Source organism: Mesoplodon densirostris, chromosome 3 (assembly GCF_025265405.1).
Source record: "Mesoplodon densirostris isolate mMesDen1 chromosome 3, mMesDen1 primary haplotype, whole genome shotgun sequence".
Lineage (NCBI taxonomy): Eukaryota > Metazoa > Chordata > Mammalia > Artiodactyla > Ziphiidae > Mesoplodon > Mesoplodon densirostris.
The window spans coordinates 60763566-60782768 of NC_082663.1; the positions used below are offsets into that span (position 1 = coordinate 60763566).

Consider the following 19203-nt stretch of genomic DNA (forward strand, 5'->3'; position numbering starts at 1 on the left):
CCAATAAGGATAAACACAAAGAGAGCCATAAATAGATACATAGTAAAAATACTGAAAGTCAAAGACAATAAGAAATTATTGAAAGAAGCAAGTGAAAAATGACTCATCACTTACAAGGTAAACCCCTAAAGATTAACAACTGACTTCTTATCAGAAACAATGAAAGCCAGAAGCAGTGGAATAACACACTCAAAGTATACAAAGAAAAACCTGTAACCAAGAATCCTATTTTCAGCAAATCTTTCAAAAATAAAGGTGATGTAAAGACCTCTCTTGAGAAAATTTGTTGCTAGCAGACCTGCTTTACAAAAAATACTAAAGGAAGTTCTTCAGGTTGAAATCAAGTGACCCCCAAATGGTAATATGAATCCACATGGAAAAACAAAGAGCATCAGTAAAAGTAATCACATATTATAAAAGACAGTATAAATGCACATTTCTTCTTTCTTTGCTTAACTGGTTTTTAAAACAATTGTACAAAACAATAGGGATATAATACATATATATTTGCAAAAGCACAAAGGAGGTGGGTGGAAGAAGTTTTACTGGGCTAAGAAAATGACTCCATATGGTAACTCAAATCCACAGGAACAAATGAAGAGAAGCAGCAAGGATAAATAAGAAGGTTAATATATCAAAAGTTATAAATATAAACTTGCTCTCCTTTCTTCTCCTCAGCTCCTTTAAAAGTCAAAAAATTTAGGGGCTTCCCTGGTGGTGCAGTGGTTGAGAGTCTGCCTGCTGATGTAGGGGACACGGGTTCATGCCCCGGTCCAGGAAGATCCCACATGCTGTGGAGCGGCTGGGCCCGTGAGCAATGGCCACTGAGCCTGCACGTCCGGAGCCTGTGCTCCACAATGGGAGAGGCCACAACAGTGAGAGGCCTGCTCACCACAAAAAAAAAAAAAAAAAGTCACAGAATTTTATAAAGTAATAATTATAACAATGAATTATTGGGCTTATAACATTTACAGATATATCAATAATATATATAATAATATCACAAAAGGGAAAGAGAAAACTTGAGCAACACTATATAAACTAACTAGACTGAACAGGCATCTATAGAAAACTTCTCCTAATGATAGAATATATACATTCTTCTCAAGTACACATGGGACATTCTCTAGCATAGGCTATACACTATCTAAGCCACAAAATAAGTCTCAGAAAATTTAAAAGGACCCAAATAATACAAAGTAGGTTCTCTAAGGGCAATGGAATGAAATTAGAAATTAATAACAAAAAAATGAGAAACTCACAATTATGTGGAACTCAAACAACATACTCCTAAATAACCAATGGGTTAAAGAAGTAATCAAAAGGTAAATGAGAAAATACTTTGAGATGAATGAAAATGAAGGCAAAACATACTGAAACTTATGGGATGCAGTAAAAGCAGTGGGTTAGAGGGAAATTTATTGGTGTAAATGCCTATATTGAAAAAGATGAAAGATCTCATGTCAATAACCTAAACTTACACAAAACACACTGGAAAGAGAATAGTAGACTAAACATAAAGCAAGCAGAAGGAAGGAAATAGTAAATATTAAAGTGGAAAAAAGTAAAACATGCAATAGAAAAATAGAGAAAATCAAAAAAATCAAAATTGGTTCTTTGAAAAGATTAATAAAATTGACAAACCTTTAGCTAGATTAACCAAGAAGAGCAAGAGGGAAGACTCAAATTACTAAGAGCAAAAATGAAAATGTGGACATTACTACTGACTTTATAGAAATAAAAAGGACTATAAGAGACACTATGAACAACTGTATGCCAATAAATTAGATGAAATGAGCAAATTCCTAGAAAGATACAAACTACCAAAACTGACTCAAGAAGAAATAGACAATCTGAAAAAAAAACTATAAAAAGTAGACACTGAATTAATAATCAAAAAACTATCAACAACAACAAAAAAGCCCAGGTACAGATGGTTTTACTGCTGATGGCTAGAAAACATTTTAAAAAGACTTAATACCAATTCACAAACTCTTCCAAAAAATAGAAGGGAAGGAAACACTTTGGAATTCATTCTGTGAGACCAGTATTACTCTGAGACCAAAACCAAAGACAACACAAGAAAACTACAGACCAATATGCTTAAATGACTCTATGGACACCCTGTAGGAAGAAAGAGGAAAAAATACAAAAACAGTAGAAAACTTTTTTTTTTTAGCAATCATTTAGACTTTATACTTTGCATATGTACATACATCAAAACTTGTCAAATTATATACTTTAAATACGTGTAGCATATTGTATATCAATTATATCTCAATAAAGCTGTTAAAAATAGCTGAAATACAAAAAATCATATTAGAATTTTATCATTGCTGATCCAGAGGAGTAACCACAGCTGTCAAAATTTTAGTTAATGTAACCAATTAATAACTGAAATTTGAGTTGCTTTGGCTAATGTGAAGTAGGTACTACTTAGCAATAAATTGGTTGACAGGCAAGCAAACAGGAACATCTAGAGGGATCTGAGATCAAGCTGCTAATTTAGTGTTTAAACTATAGTTTGAAGCTTTGAAATTAAATTTTTTTGCTCCTAACTTATAAATAAAGCTTATTAACTAGGAAAAGTCTTATAATCCAGAAGTGGAAAGGGTTGAAAAAAGGGGTCAATTAGCTTGAATTGGTTTTCTGTTGGATTGGTCCACAAGCAAAGCAGCATTCCAGGACCCTGCAATCTCTGCCACTCTTATATCCTCTTTCAAAAAATGAATGGGGGGGAAAGGGAAAGGAAGCCTCCTTTGTAGGCATTTCTAGCAGAACCTTTTTTTTCCTCTTCTGTTATTATGCATATGTGATATTGTTTTAATTGAGTTATATTTACCCAACACAAGTCACTTCCTGTTTCTAAACTGAGCTACTATGGAAGATGAGTTTATACTTAACCCATATTAGGGGAAGCTTCAGCAGTACACACTGGTAGTTCCCAAAACTTTGGAACGAAACACAGGTCCAATTTATCATTTTTATTTTGTTCTTAAATCCTTCCTGCTGCAGTAAAACTAATTCTGGTCTGAGAGCCTAAAGGTGCTTGTGACTAAAATGTACAGGGCAATTTTAGAAGCATGATTTCACTTGCTAAGATATAATGGTTAAGTCTCTCCATTCAAGAAGCCCAGCCAAACCCTATTCCCCTAATTAGAGCTAAACACTGACACTATGTAACAGCAACATTTACTCACTTACTTATAAAATTTACATAATTTTAGAGAAAAAAAAAGGATACCTGTGTTTTGAATTCCAGAATATTATTTCCCGGATTAATTCTTCCTAGCAATATCAGATCCTTTATCTGCATGCATTTTTTAGGAGTTGTGCTGTATTTTGAAGGATTTTTTACAGTATGTTGACGGCCAGACCCAGAGGAGGAGCTCTGACTATCATTTGCATGTGGAACAGCAAGAGCTGATTTTCTAAGATAAGGTTTCACCTGATGCCCTGTATTACTGCCAAAGACATCAATCCCTTGATGTACCAGGGATTCTGATGTCCCCCTATGTGGTTGCTGGGAAGCTGTTTTCCTGTTTCCTTTTTTTGGATCACAATTGGAAAGAGCCTGATCACAAATAACAGTTGATGGATTGGCATCATTGTGGGCAAATACACTTGCGGTTTCTGAAATCTTTAATGTGCCAGTTACTGCTGAACGATTAAAGGACTCATGCCCTTTGGCTGTAGTATCTGTAAGATCATTTTCTTTTTGTGAATATTCCGCTTGAGCAATAAAAGAAATAGGTTGGGATTGTAATTTAATCTTCTTAGTGCCATCTGAAAGTCTGGATTTTGATAATCTATCTAAGGTACAGTCACTGACACTTTGTTTAGAACTCAGTTCATTTCCAGAAAATTCTTCCCTTCTCACTGTCTTTGAATTTAGACAAGTGTTGGTATTTTGGTTGTCATGCCAGATTTCCCAAGACAACTGTGTTTCCTGCATGCTTCCACAAACAAGGTTGACAGGAGAAACTGAACATGACTGGGGCTGTACTGAATTTTCCAGACTAGTAAACTCTTGGCTGTCCTTTTCATTAGAGATTTCTGAGCTCAATGGCAGCTTCTTGAAACTAAGACCAGACAAAGATGTAACATTCTTATAGTTCTGAATTTTCTGGCTTATTTTTTTCTGTTTTTTTGCTACAAGTAAAAGGCTCTTCTGCCTTGTGGCCAAGTTAGCTAGTTGTTCTCTAAGGACTCCATGCTTAAATGACTCTATGGACACCCTGTAGGAAGAAACAGAAAGGAAAAAATACAAAAACAGTAGAAAACTTTTTTTTTTAGCAATCATTTAGATTTTATACTTTGTGTCAATTTAATCAGCTCAAAGTACACAAGAGTCTATCTTTTTGCAATGTATATTCTTTGAGAGAAACTGTTGCTTTACTTGAGGTAAATAAGTTTGCCTTTTTTAGGAGGTGACAGTGTGGTTATCCACATTTATATTCACATCATTACTTATCAGTTGTGAGTCAGCCCTAAAAGAGAAACAAAACTTGGGTTGTTTATCTAGATACCTAGTAGTCCTTTAGTTTGAAGGTATAAATTGACGGCCAAGGAGCAACACCATTCTTTAAGTTTGGAATTCGCTTACCTGTTTACAGTGAAATGGTGTATCAAGAAGTAAAATTTGGGAGTAAGTTCCACCCAAATTCCCCTAGTTATGGAGGACTGAGATTGTTTTGTGAATAATTATAAGTAAGCTAGACCTGAGAAATGTCAATTCATCAAGTACTTATCGTATTGGGTTGGCCAAAAAGCTCATTTGGGTTTTTCCACAAGATGTTATGGAAAAACCCGAATGAACTTTTTGGCACTTTGAATCTGTAGTGAGGTACTTTGAAGTGACTACCCAGATAAGCATTATCCTGTGTGCCCTCCTTAAACCAAATCTCTCAGGGGCTTGAAGACTGAATGGGAGGAAACTGGCTCATCCACACCTGTCTTTTGGTTATACTCACCTATTCCACACTGATCTTCAGGATATTGGACACTTTGTTTCCAGTAGCTCTCAAATTTTTTGGTTTCAGGACTTTTTTATACTCTTAAAAATTATTGAGGAATGCAAAGAGCTTTTGTTTATTTGAGTTATATCTATCAATATTTACTGTTTTAGAAAATAAGACAGAAAATTTTAAAACACAAGACTACACAACTGCACATTCCATTAGCTATTAGAGTGGTGATATCATCACACGCCATGTGGCCTCTAGAAAATTCCATTGTACACTTATGAGAAAATGAGAGCAAAAGAGGGCAAATAACATCTTAATGTTATTATAAAAATGTTTTTGACTTCTTAGACCCCTTGAAATGGTCTCAGGGATCCTCAGGGACCATCTTTTTAGAGCAGCTGTTTTAAGAGAAAGCAATAGTATAGATACTTGTCTCTCCTAACACAGTTTAGAGTTGTTGGTACTGAACTCCAAACCAACTGGATGTTAAAGCAAGTAGTGGATGTAAGTGGAAGAAGCATCAAGAAGAAATAAGATTAGTAAATAACTGGTAGTATAAAATGCAAGAAGCTGGATAGATAGAGGAGAAGAAAGAAGAAATTAATATCACATTTAAAACTATGTGAAACAGAGTTCAGACAGAAAATACAAGTGCTCTTTAGATTACAAGATTTTAAGGCTACGAGCAACATTGGTATGAAGACACACATATATAAAGGAATATTATTCAGCCATAAAAAAGAAATAAATCCTGCCGTTTGTGACAACATGGATGGACCTTGAGAGTGCTATGCTAAGTGAAAAAAAGTCAGACAGAGAAAGACAAATACTGTATGATCTCACTGATATTTGGAAGCTAAAACAAAAACAAAAAAGGCATAGATACAGAGAACAGATTGGTGGTTGGTGGAGGTGGAGGTGACAGGTGGGTGAAATGGGTGAAGGTAATCAAAAGGTATAAATTTCATTATGAAATAAATAAGGCATGGGAGTGTAATATATAGCATGGTGACTATAGTTGATAATACTGTATTACATATTTGAAAGTTGCTAAGAGAGTAGACCTTAAAAGTTCTCATCACAAGAAAAAAGAAAAAAGGAATAGAAAAACTAAAAAAAATAATGCTCAAAACAAGAAAAAATATATAACAAATTTCTCAAAAAAAAGGATGAGTTAAATAATCAATATAATCAGGATAAAACTCTTTAAGGACCCTGAGAGTTTAGAAGTACACAAAACCACAAAATATACATGATTAAACTGCTTAGAAGAACAACATTTGTGATAGCATAAAAGAAAAAATTTTAATGTAAAAAATGTGAGCTTACTAAGGAAAGAAATTTACTTATGGGATTCATGACCAGAAAGGCTTTCATAAAATTCATGGCTGTAGACAACTTTTTAAGATAGTAAAATGTCCTTTTCTGAACATTTCAAGTAATAAAGTAGAAAAATATCTTTCTAGGAAGTATAATTCCTCATGGAGGTAATAGATTAGATGACCTCATAAAGTCCTTTTCTGGTCCTAAGCAACATTTGTAATCTTAAGAAATTCTAGGCCTATTGTAGATAAAAATAGATAAATTCTGAAAACTCTAAAGCATTCCTATATTTTTTTTCACTCACCTGTATTTTTTAGCTAAATCATCCCTTTCTGCCTTCTGTTTGGCAAGCACGTTGTTCATAACCTCCTTTATCTCTAACATCTTATCAGTGTATTGTTCTAGAAACATGGTAATAAAATAAAGTCAGTTAATTGAGAGATAAATGTTAAATTTGGTCACACAGGACTTAGCCTTACTGTTAATTAAAAAGCCGTATTTCCCTAGGAATTATGTCATTCTATGGAAGTACCCTGAAGTGTATAAGTAAGAACACGGTATCAAGAAGAAGCAGGCCAGACTGAATTCTAATCCTGCTACTCCACTGACTAAGCTTTGTGAACCTGGACAAGTCACTGACCTCTCTGGTCAGCTTCCTTACCTGTGAAATGAGGGTAGTAAAGGAAAATAAATAGGAAGATAAATATTTTTTCTGTTAAAATTATTTACTTTTTAAAACACAAAAGGAATACATTGTCAATATAAAGAAAATTTGCAAATAATATGAATGTTTACGGAGAAGAGAAGTCAAAGAGTATCCCACTCAACCACTCCTTTTCCTCAATATTTCACCCCATGAAAGAGATTGCTGTTAATACTTTGGTAGGGGTGTGTGTAAACTTTAAAATATATTTATATAATATATTGTTCTATACTATATTTGTACTATATATAACTTATACGTACTTAAAAATAAGAGTCACTATCAGTTCTTTTTTTATTTTTTATTTTTGCGGTACGCGGGCCTCTCACTGCTGTGGCCTCTCCTGCTGCGGAGCACAGGCTCCGGACACGCAGGCTCAGCAGCCATGGCTCACAGGCCCAGCTGCTCCACGGCATGTGGGATCTTCCCGCACTGGGGCACGAACCCGCGTCCCCTGCATCGGCAGGTGAACTCTCAACCACTGTGCCACCAGGGAAGCCCTCAGTTCTTTTTTAAAATTAATTTATTTTTTATTTTATTTACTTCTGGCTGTTGGGTCTTCATTGCTGCACATGGGCTTTCTCTAGTTGTGGCGAGTGGGGGCTACTCTTCCTTGCAGTATGCAGGCTTCTCGTTGCTGTGGCTTCTGTTGTTGCAGAGCATGGGCTCTAGGCATGCAGGTTTCAGTAGTTGTGGCACACAGGCTCAGTAGTTGTGGCTTGTGGGCTCTAGAGCACAGGCTCAGCAGTCATGGCACACGGGCTTAGTTGCTCTGTGGCATGTGGGATCTTCATGGACCAGGGCTCAAACCCGTGTCCCCTGAATTGGCAGGCAGATTCTTAACCACTGCACCACCAGGGAAGTCCCACACTGTTAGTTTTTGTTCTTTACAGTTAACACTTAGATAGGGCTATATGATATCTACAGTCACTTATTGATCTATATAAAATTACTTTTATAACAATTAAATTTTTCCTACTTTCTTCCATTGCTTCCCAAGGCATCATGACCTCCCGCATCACAGATTCACAGGATTTACATGTAAATGTCAGTTATGTCCAAACCCAGATTCCCAAATAGGAAATTTCACTTAGATGAACACATTTTATCTCTTTTAAGCCTACTTGCTATTCATTTCATTTTTGGCTTTGTTTCTTAAGCTTTTTCCTAATTCTTTTAGACCAACGCATATTTTTCTAGATAATTTAACTAGACAAAATCAGTGGTGAAAAATGACATGAAGTTCATAGTTGGAATTTACTCCAGAACCTCCCTCCGCAAGTCAGACATATAAGTATAGAGTCTGTTCCGAGACTAGTTTCTATCTCCCTATTATTATGGCAAAAGATTAGTTTCACGATGTGATGCATAGGCTAACCAAGGGGAGAAACTTGTATGATAATTAAGAATTTAGATATAAATTTTTTAGCAGATTTGACACTTCAATAAAAATCATTTACATTATCTATGTCTCCTGTTACATTTGGGTTTTCTAACTGAATTTTAAACCACTGGTAAAAATAACATTATCATAGCAACCTAAAGATTCTATATATTTCTATAAGAATGGATATAAAGATGTTTTACATGTAACTTGATACTATATACTTATTTATCAAAGAGACAAAATTAATCAATGGTATCTTAGAGAAAACCTAGAAATTGCCCTAATATGTGTAAGATTTTAATATGTGATAATAAGGCATTGTAAACAATGAAGATGAGAGGAATTATTCAACAAATAAGACTAGGCAAATGGGGTAGTAATATGGGGGAAAGCCCTATTCTATCCTTATACCGTATGTGGCAGAGAAATTTCAGTTGAATTATAGAGTTAAGATGCTTAGAAAAAAACATATAAAATGTTTAAAATGAACATTTTTTTCGGCCTCAATTCAGTTGAGGCACTAAAAATATTCGACATCAAAGTGTATATAAAACATCAATAAGAAAAATTTACAAAGAAATGTACAGAAAAAATTTGTTACTCTTGGATCTCTCAACCAGATCAAAGATATGAAAGATGTCAGAATATGGAGGTGGTGACTTTGTAAAGCTGTTTCTTTAGAGAGCTGTAGCTTAACTGGGTGGGATTCTCTATGCTGAGCAGCAAAAGTGAAAGGCGAGGGCGTTTCTCCCCTTTACCTCAAGCCTAAAGGGGTAGTTTCCCAAAGGACTATTAAGAGTGTAACGACTTTCTATTGAGGTGACAATGGACTCATATCTGACTTCCTCCTTGACCTTGAACATCTAGAGGTTGAGACCCTGAAAAGCAGGGAGCTTCCACAGCAGGGCAAGGAGAAAGTTGCTGCTGTGCTAGGAATTAACTGTCCTTCCTTCTAACAGTGGGTCCAAGGAGCCAGGATCTTGAAGACAGTGTGGAGACTGCCCTGTGGTCCTGCTTATGAAGGTTTGTACCTGAGGTGACAATCTGTGTAAGGTGGACCACCAGGAAAAAAAAGAAGCTGAGAGGAGACTGAGAGGGCCCCGGGAAAGAAAAATGTGCACTGTCACATTATGGGAGCTATGTAGAAGTTTCAGAACAGCCTCAGAAATTTTGTTTTGAAGAAACTTAGTTTTAAACAACTGCAAAAGAGTGGTGGCACCAACCACAGTCAGGACTTGATCACCAGCCAAGAACTCTAGAGTCCTACTGCCTTACCTCTCCTCCCCTAAAGGGGCAATGAGACAAAAAATAGGGATCATGATTAGAATAATCATGGCGATAACAGAATCATGGTTATAACAGAATAAAATTAAGTTACAAAGCCTGGGGGTGGGGAGGGGAAGAAAGTTCCTAATCTTAGAAGCATTAAAAGAAACAGCAAAGAGGCTGATACATTCTACTATACAGAATTTGAGAATTTCTGTATTTAAGCACACACTAACATGTTATAAATAAAAAGACAGTTAAGGGGTGAAAAAAGTATTTGCAGCAGTTATGGCAGAAAAGGGGTCAATAACTTGATTATATAAAATGGCTCCAATTTATTAACAAACAGGAACAGTCAGTTTACAAAACAGAAAATAAAACTAGTGAACAAGTACCACTAATAAAATCAATGAGGCAGATGAAAACACAATGCATATTTTTTATTAAAGTAGTAAAATTTTTTTTCTGTAAAATTATTTAAAATGAAAAGACTGATGCTATTAGCAGCGTAAAAGCAAACAAACACCAATGTGTGTTGGCGAAAGTACAAATTCTTATGTAATACTTTAGGAAATCAATTTATCAATATGAACCAATAGATTTTTAAATTTTATATATTTTTGACCCAATAATTTCAATTATGTTAATTTTTCCTAAGAAGATAATCCTAAATCCAGAAAAAACTATGTGTTGTAACAGCAAAAAATTACAAAAATCTAAATGCTCAACAAAAAGGGGAAAATTAAGTAAACCATGGAACATTTATTGAACATTTACTATGTAACCACTAAGAATGATGATTATGACAAAAAAGAATGTAAAAACAGCACATCTAGCACACCTACCAAAAAAGATATCCTACATCCAAAGACAAAGAAACCACAATGAGACAGTAGGAGGGGCGTCATCGCGATAAAATCAAATCCCATACCCGCCAGGTGGGCAACCCATAAACTGTAAAATAATTATACCACAGAAATTCTCCTACAGGAGTGAAAGTTCTGAGCCCCACGTCAGGCTCCCCATCCTGGGGGTTTGGCAATGGGAGGAGGGGGCCCCAGAGAATCTGGCTTTGAAGACCAGCAGGGTTTGATTGCAGGAATTCCACAGCACTGCGGGAAACAGAAACTACACTCTTGGAGGGTGCACACAAGGTCTCATGTGCACCAGGACCCAGGGAAAGAAGCAATGACTTCATGAGAGCCTGGGCCAGACCTACCTGCTAGCATTGGAGGGTCTCCTGCAGAGGTGGGGGGTGGCTGTGCCTCACTGCAGGGACAAAGACACTGGTGGCAGTAGCTCTGGGTAGTACTCACTGGCTTGAGCCCTCCTGGAGGGTGCCATTTTCTCACCAAGACCTGGCCCCACCCAACAGCCTGTGGGCTCCAGTGCCTGTGGACACCTTGGGCCAAACAACCAACAGGGCAGGAACACAGCTCCACCCATCAGCAGACAAGCTACTTAAAGTCTTCCTGAGCACACAGCTGCTGGCTAAACACACCCCTTGACGTGGCCCGCCCACCAGAGGGACAACACCCAGCTCCACCCACCAGTGGGCAGGAACCAGTCCCTCCCACCAGGAAGCCTTCACAAGCCTCTTATACGCCTCATCCACTGGCGGGGCAGAACAGCAGAAGCAAAAAGAACTATAACCCTGCAGCCTGCAGAATGGAAACAGCAATCTCAGAAAGTTAGACAAAATAAGATCGCAAAGGAATATGTCCCAGATGAAGGAACAAGATAAAACATCAGAAGAACAACTAAGTGAAGTGGAAATGGGCAATCCATCTGAAAAAATCCAGAGTAATGATAGTAAAGATGATCCAAGACCTTGAAAAAATAATGGAGGCACGGATCGAGAAGATACAAGAAATGTTTAACAAAGACCTAGAAGAATTAAAGAACAAACAAACAGAGATGAAAAGTACAATAACTGAAATAAAAAAATACACTAGAAGGAATCAATAGCAGAATAACTGAGGCAGAAGAATGGATAAGTGAGCTGGCCAGATGGTGGAAATCACTGCTGCAGAACAGAATAAAGAAAAAAGAATGAAAAGAAATGAGGACAGCCTAAGAGACCTCTGGGACAACACTAAATGCACCAACATTCACATTACAGGGGTCTCAGAAGGAGAAGAGAGAGAGGAAGGACCTGAGAAAATATTTAAAGGGATAATAGCTGAAAACTTCCTTAACATGGGAAAGGAAATAGTCACCCAAGTCCGGGAAGCACAGGCAGTCCCAGGCAGGATAAACCCAAGGAGAAACATGCTGAGACACACAGTAATCAAAATTGTCAAAAATTAAAAACAAAGACAAAATATTAAAAGCTACAAGGGAAAAACAACAAATAACATACGAGGGAATTCCCATAAGGTTATTAGCTGCTTTCTCAGCAGAAACCCTGCAGGCCAGAAGGGAGTGGCACAAAATACTTAAAGTGATAAAAGGAAAGAACCTACAACCAAGATTACTCTACCCGGCAAGGATCGTATTCAGATGCGATGGAGAAATCAAAAGCTTTACAGACAAGCAAAAGCTAAGAGAATTCAGCACCATCATACCAGCTTTGCAACAAATGCTGAAGGAACTTCTCTAGGTGGAAAAGAAAAGGCCACAACTAGAAATGAGAAAATGATGAATGGAAAAGCTCACCAGTAAAGGCAAACATATAGTAAAGGTAGGAAATCATCCACACACAAATATGATATCAAAACCAGCAATCATGAGAAGAGGAGAGTACAAATTCAGGATACTGGAAATGCATTTGAAATAAAAAAAACAGCATTTAAAACAATCTTGTATATATATATATAGACTGCTATATTAAAACCTCATGGTAACCGCAAACCAAAAATCTACATAGATACACACACACAAAAGGAAAAGGAATCCAAACACAACACTGAAGTTAATCATCAAATCACAAGAGAAGAGAACAGAAGAGTAAGGGAGGAAAAAAGATCTAGAAAACCAAATCTGAAACAATTAACAAAATGGCAATAGGGACATACATGTTGATAATTATCTTAAATGAAAATGGATTAAATGGCCCAACCAAAAGACATAAACTGGCTGAATGGATACAAAAACAAGACCCATATATATGCTGTCTACAAGAGACCCACTTCAGATCTAGGGACATACAGACTGAAAGTGAGGGGATGAAAAAAGGTATTCCATGCAAACGGAAATCAAACGAAAGCTGGAGTAGCAATACTCATATCAGACAAAATAGACTTTAAAATAAAGACTGTCACAAGAGACAAAAAAGGACACTACATAATGATCAAGGGATCGATCCAAGAAGAAGATATAACAATTGTAAATATATATGTACCCAACATAGGAGCACCTCAATATATAAGGCAAATACTAACAGCCATAAAAGGAGCAACTGACAATTACACAATAATAATGGGGGACTTTTAACACTCCACTTTCATCAATGAACAGATCATCCAGACAGAAAATCAGTAAGAAAACACAGGCCTTAGATGACACATTAGACCAGATGGACTTAATTGATATTTATGGAGCATTCCAACCAAAAGCAGCAGAATACACATTCTTCTCAAGTGCACATGGAACATTCTCCAGGATTGATCACATGCTGGGCCACAAAGTGAGCCTTGGTAAACTTAAGAAAATGGAAATACTATCAAGAATCTTTTCTGACCACAATACTATGAGATTAGAAATCAACTACAAGAAAAAAACTGTAAAAAACACAAACATGTGGAAGCTAAACAATATACTACTAAACAACCAATGGATCACTGAAGAAATCTAAGAGGAAATAAAAAAATACCTAGAGACAAATGAAAACAAAAGCATGATGATCCAAAACCTATCGGACACAGCAAAAGCAGTTCTAAGACGGATGTTTATAGCAATACAATCTCACCTCAGGAAACAAGAAAAATCTCAAATAAACAACCTAAGCTTACACCTAAAGCAACTAGGGAAAGAAGAACAAACAAAACTCAAAGTTAGTAGAAGGAAAGAAATCATAAACATCTGAGCAGAAATAAATGAAATAGAGATGAAGAAAACAATAGAAAAGATCAATGAAACTAAAAAGTTCTTTAAAAAGATAAACAAAACTGATAAACCTTTAAGTGGACTGATCAAGAAAAAAGGGAGAGGGCTCAAATCAGTAAAATTAGAAATATAAAAGGAGAAGTTACGATGGACACTTCGGAGATACAAAGGATCACAAAAGACTACTACAATAAACTATATGCCAATAAAATAGAAAACCTAGAAGAAATGGACAAATTCTTAGAAAGGTACAATCTCCCAAGACTGAACCAGGAAGAAATAGAAAATACGAACAGACCAATCACAAGTACTGAAATTGAAATTGTGATTTAAAAGCTCCCAACAAACAAAAGTCCAGGACCAGATGGTTTCACAGGCAAATTTTATCAAACATTTAGAGAAGAGTTAACACCCACCCTTCTGAAACTATTCCAAAAAATTGCAGATGAATGAACACTCCCAAACTCATTCTGTGAGGACACTATCACCCTGATACCCCAACCAGACAAAGATACCACAAAAAGAAAGAAAGTTACTGGCCAATATCAATGATGAACATAGATGTAAAAATTCTCAACAAAATACTAGCAAATTGAATCCAACAATACATTAAAAGGATCATACACCATGATCAAGTGAGATTTATCCCAGGGATGCAAGGATTTTAAAATAACCACAAATCAATCAGTGTGATACAACACCATGTCAACAAATTGAAGAATAAAAACCATATGATCATCTCAGCAGATGCAGAAAAAACTCGACAAAATTCAACACCCATTTATGATAAAAACTCTCTAGAAAGTGGGCAGAGAGGGAACATTCCTCAACATAATAAAGGCCATATATGACAAACCTACAGCTAGCATCATACTCAATGGGGAAAAGCTGAAAGCATTTCCTCTAAGATCGGGAATAAGACAAGGATGTCCACTCTCATCACTTTTATTCAACATAGTATTGGAAGTCCTAGCCACAGTAATCAAAGAAGAAAAATAAATAAAAGGAATCCAAATCGGAAAAGAAGAAGTAAAACTGTCACCGTCTGCAGATGACATGATACTATACAACATTTCTATACACTAACAATGAAAGATCAGAAAGAGAAATTAAAGAAACAATCCCATTTACCATCACATCAAAAAGAATAAAATACCTAGGAATAAACCTACCTAAGGAGGCAAAAGACCTGTACTCTGAAAACTGTAAGATGCTGATGAAAGAAATCAAAGATGACACAAACAGATGGAGAGATATACCATGTTCTTGGATTGGAAGAATCAGTATTGTCAAAATGACTATACAACCCAAGGCAATCTACAGATTCAATGAAACCCCTATCAAATTACCAATGGCATTTTTCACAGAACTAGAACAATGGAGACACAAAAGACCCCAAATAGCCAAAGTGACCTTGAGAAAGAAAAATGGAGCTGGAGGAATCAGGCTCCCTGACTTCAGACTATACTACAAAGCTACGGTCATCAAAGCAGTATGGTACTGGTACAAAAACAGAAATATAGATCAATGGAAAAAGACAGAAAGCCCAGAAATAAACCCACACTCCTAATGGTCAATTAATCTAAGACAAAGGAGGCAAGACTATACAGTGGAGAAAAGACAGTCTCTTCAATAAATGGTTCTGGGAAAACTGGAAAGCTACATGTAAAAAAATGAAATTAGAACATTCTTTGACACCATAAAGATAAAATAACTCAAAATGGATTAAAGACCTAAATGTAAGACTTGAGGGCTTCCCTGGTGGCACAGTGGTTGAGAGTCCGCCTGCCGATGCAGGGGACACGGGTTTGTGCCCCGTCCGGGAAGATCCCACATGCCGCGGAGCGGCATGGCCCATGAGCCATGGCCGCTGAGCCTGCACGTCCAGAGCCTGTGCTCCGCAACAGGAGAGGCCACAACAGTGAGAGGCCTGCATACCGCAAAAAAAGAAAAAAAAAAAAAGACTTGAGACTATAAAACTCTTAGTGGAAAACACAGGCAGAACACTCTTTTATATAAATCGCAGCATTATCTTTTTAGATCCATCTCCTAGAGTAATGGAAATAAAAACAATAATAAACAAATGGGACCTAATTAAATTCAAAAGCTTCTGCACAGCAAAGGAAGCCATAAACAAACCAAAAACTAACAGAATGGGAGAAAATATTTGCAAATGATGTGACCGAAAAGGGATTAATCTTCAAAATTTACAAACAGCTCTTGAGGCTCTCTATAAAAAAAATAACCCAATCAAAAAATGGGCAGAATAACTAAATAAAAAGAACATTTCTCCAAAGGATATATATAGACGGCCAAGAGGCACATGAAAAGAGATGGTCAATATTGATAATTATTAGAGAAATGCAAATCGCATCTACAATGAGACATCACCTCACACTAGTCAGAATGGCCATCACCAGAAAGTATACAAACAATAAATGCTGGAGAGGGTGTGGAGAAAAGAGAACCCTCCTACACTGTTGGTGGGAATGTAAGTTGGTGCAGCCACTAAGGAGAACAGTACTGAGGTTCCTTAAAAAACTAAAAATAGAGCTACCATAGGATCCAGCAATCCCACTCCTGGGCATATATCTGGAGAAAACCACGGTTCAAAGGGATACACGCAACCCAATATTCACTGCAGTGCTGCGTACAATAGCCAAGACATGGCAGCAACCTAAATGTCCGACAGACGAATGATAAAGAAGATGTGGTACATATATACAATGGAATATTACTCAGCCATTAAAAAGAATGAAATAATGCCGCCATTTGCAGCAACGTGGATGGACCTGGAGATTATCATACTAAGTGAAGTAAGTTAGACAGAGAAAGACAAATATCATATGATATTGCTTATATGTGGAATCTAAAAAAAATGATACAAATGAACTTATTTACAAAACAGAAAAAGACTCACAGACTTAGAGAACAAACTTATGGTTACCAGTGGGAGAGGTGGGGGAGAGGGATACACAGGGAGTTTGGGATTGACATATACACACTGCTATATTTAAAACAGATAACCAACAAGGACCTACTGTATAGCACAGGGAACTCTGCTCAATATTCTGTAATAGCCTAAATGGGAAAGGAACTTGAAAAAGAATAGATATGTGTATATGTATAACTGAATCACTATGCTATACATCTGAAACTAACACAACATTGTTAATCAACTATACTCCAATATGAAATAAAAATTAAAAAAATAATAAAGTAGCATATGGGAGAAAAAATTAAATATAGACCATCCATTGTTTAATTAATACTATCTAATACATTATTTCTCATACATCTAATACATTATTTCTGGTAATGCCTTAAATGTTTGCAATTCTGTGAGTTTCAACTCTAAAATTTAGATGTTTTAGTAAATTAATGCCAAAAAGGAAGAAGAAAAAAGGTTATAAATCAAGGATCTTCCCAAGGTGTCTGATTTTATCTCAAAGGGTACTTTTATCTTATGAGCAGAATATGGGAAGTTTCATGCAGGATAAAAGAAGCAAACAAACAAGTCTTCAAATAAATCCTACTCAGGACAAATAATAATTTGGCTTATGGCTTAGTAATTATTATCAAATTGCAACATGACAAATATGGAATGTATAGTCAAGTCATAAATGATTCAGAACTGGTTCCCTCTGACATGAAGTTTTTCTAGTGCATTTGAAGATGTGTAATTATATTTTAAAAAATTCTTCCTAATGAAACACCAGTAGTATAACCATTTTATAAAGAGAAACTTGCCCTAAATACTTCTATGCGAAGATACTTAGTCTACTCAATAACTTAGAATTAACTTTGAGGATTTATTATCACTTTTAAAAAATGATTTCATTTTATATTATTTTACTTTGGTTTCAAGGGATATCATACTCCTGCAAAGAGTGAAGTCCAAAATTAAGGTACTGACACTACTGTACTCCCTCTGAAGGCTCTAGGGGAGGAAATTTCCTTGCCTCTTCTAGTCTCTGGTGGCTCCAGGCATTCCTTGGCTTGTGGTTGCATCACTCCAGTCTCTGCCTCCATCTTCACATGGCCTTCTCCTTCTGTCTCTCTCTTGTGTGTCTCTTATATGGACACTTGTCATTGGATTTAGAGCCCATTTGGAAAATCCAATATAAATCTCATTTCAAGATCTCTAATTATATCTGTAAAGACTCTCCCCCCTGCAAAAAAGTCACATTCACATGTTCTGGGGCTTAGAATGAGGACATATTTTGGGGGGAGGGCACCTTCAAACCCACTGCACTCCTATTTTGAATTCTACCAAAAGTTAATTTGGCCTGTTCTTGAACTTTATAAAAATGGAATCATACTTATACCCCACCCCCCAAAAAAGAAGATGAGATAGCAATACCTTGGATGATTGAAATAATCAGACTTGAGTATGAGTATATATTTACCTGCATCTTCAGGGGTTCTTATTTCAAACGCTAACAAATTTTCTTGTTTTTCTTCTAAATCTTGTAGAATGGCACTGATGGTCTGATGCTATCAGATAAAATATTAAAAACTTCATTACAAGAAGGTAGATGTTTTTCTCTGATATGCAACTGACAAATGCACAGTAAAAGTGCTAAAGAAAGTGCCACTAAAAATGCTTATTTCCCTTTATGTTCCAAATGTACTCAGGCTTTGTTTAAACTTAATTGTATATATATTGCATATCTGGGGGAAAATTAAACTTAAATATATCTTGATTTATGTAGCAGATCTGCTCCAGGAAAACAGAATGTAAGAGTAGCAAGCATACAAAGAATCACAATTTCTCAATGACTTCTGTTATAGGCATAGGAGAAAAAGAACAACTCAGCACATACTTAAAGACCATATATATGCAACAAGTTCACTTTAAGGCTTTATGACTATCATTGCACACTACTGAAATTTCACACAGTCTTACAAATACAAAACACTCTCAAAAACTCACAAAGGGGATTTAAAACCACCTCTTTATATACTTGTCAGTATTAATATTCCTGACTCAAATGCCTTCTATGTATTCTGCCCGGAACTTTCTCTTTCTTATGAGAGATGGAATTGTGGAGTGGACTCTGGAACCGGACTGCCTGGGTTTGAATTCCGGTTTCATCTCTTCCTAGCTGGGTGACTACAGCAAGTTAATTATCCTCTCCTTGTCTGAACTGAGTAACACATATAAAATGTTTAGGACAGTGTCAGCACAAAGTAAAAGCTCAATAAATACTGCTTATTATTATTATATTAAACCAATCTCACACACAAAACCCCTGACTAATCTAATCCATATTGATTTCTTCTTTCTCAGAATTACTTAAGAATTTTAGTGCTACAGAAATTAGCATTAACATGTATAATGTCTTATATATTATATTTCCTCCATCAAAACAATGAGATCTTGTAGGCAGGAGCATGGCTTTCATATTTGTACAGGTTTCCACACTGCTGGATACACAGTTGTTGCTCAATAAATGACAACTGATGGACTGACTCGTACTATGTATCCTTTATTTTTTATTTTTATT

The 19203-nt window shown here is 36.2% G+C and overlaps 1 protein-coding gene across 1 annotated transcript in view; it reads right to left on the bottom strand.

Annotated features, from left to right (window-relative positions):
• ANKRD31 (ankyrin repeat domain 31) overlaps nt 1-19203 on the bottom strand; it is a 145749-nt gene that overhangs the window by 36676 nt on the left and 89870 nt on the right. Inside the window, 3 exon segments of the mRNA XM_060091756.1 lie at nt 3245-4238; nt 6595-6691; nt 18103-18190. Coding sequence (XP_059947739.1) covers nt 3245-4238; nt 6595-6691; nt 18103-18190 — 1179 coding nt within the window.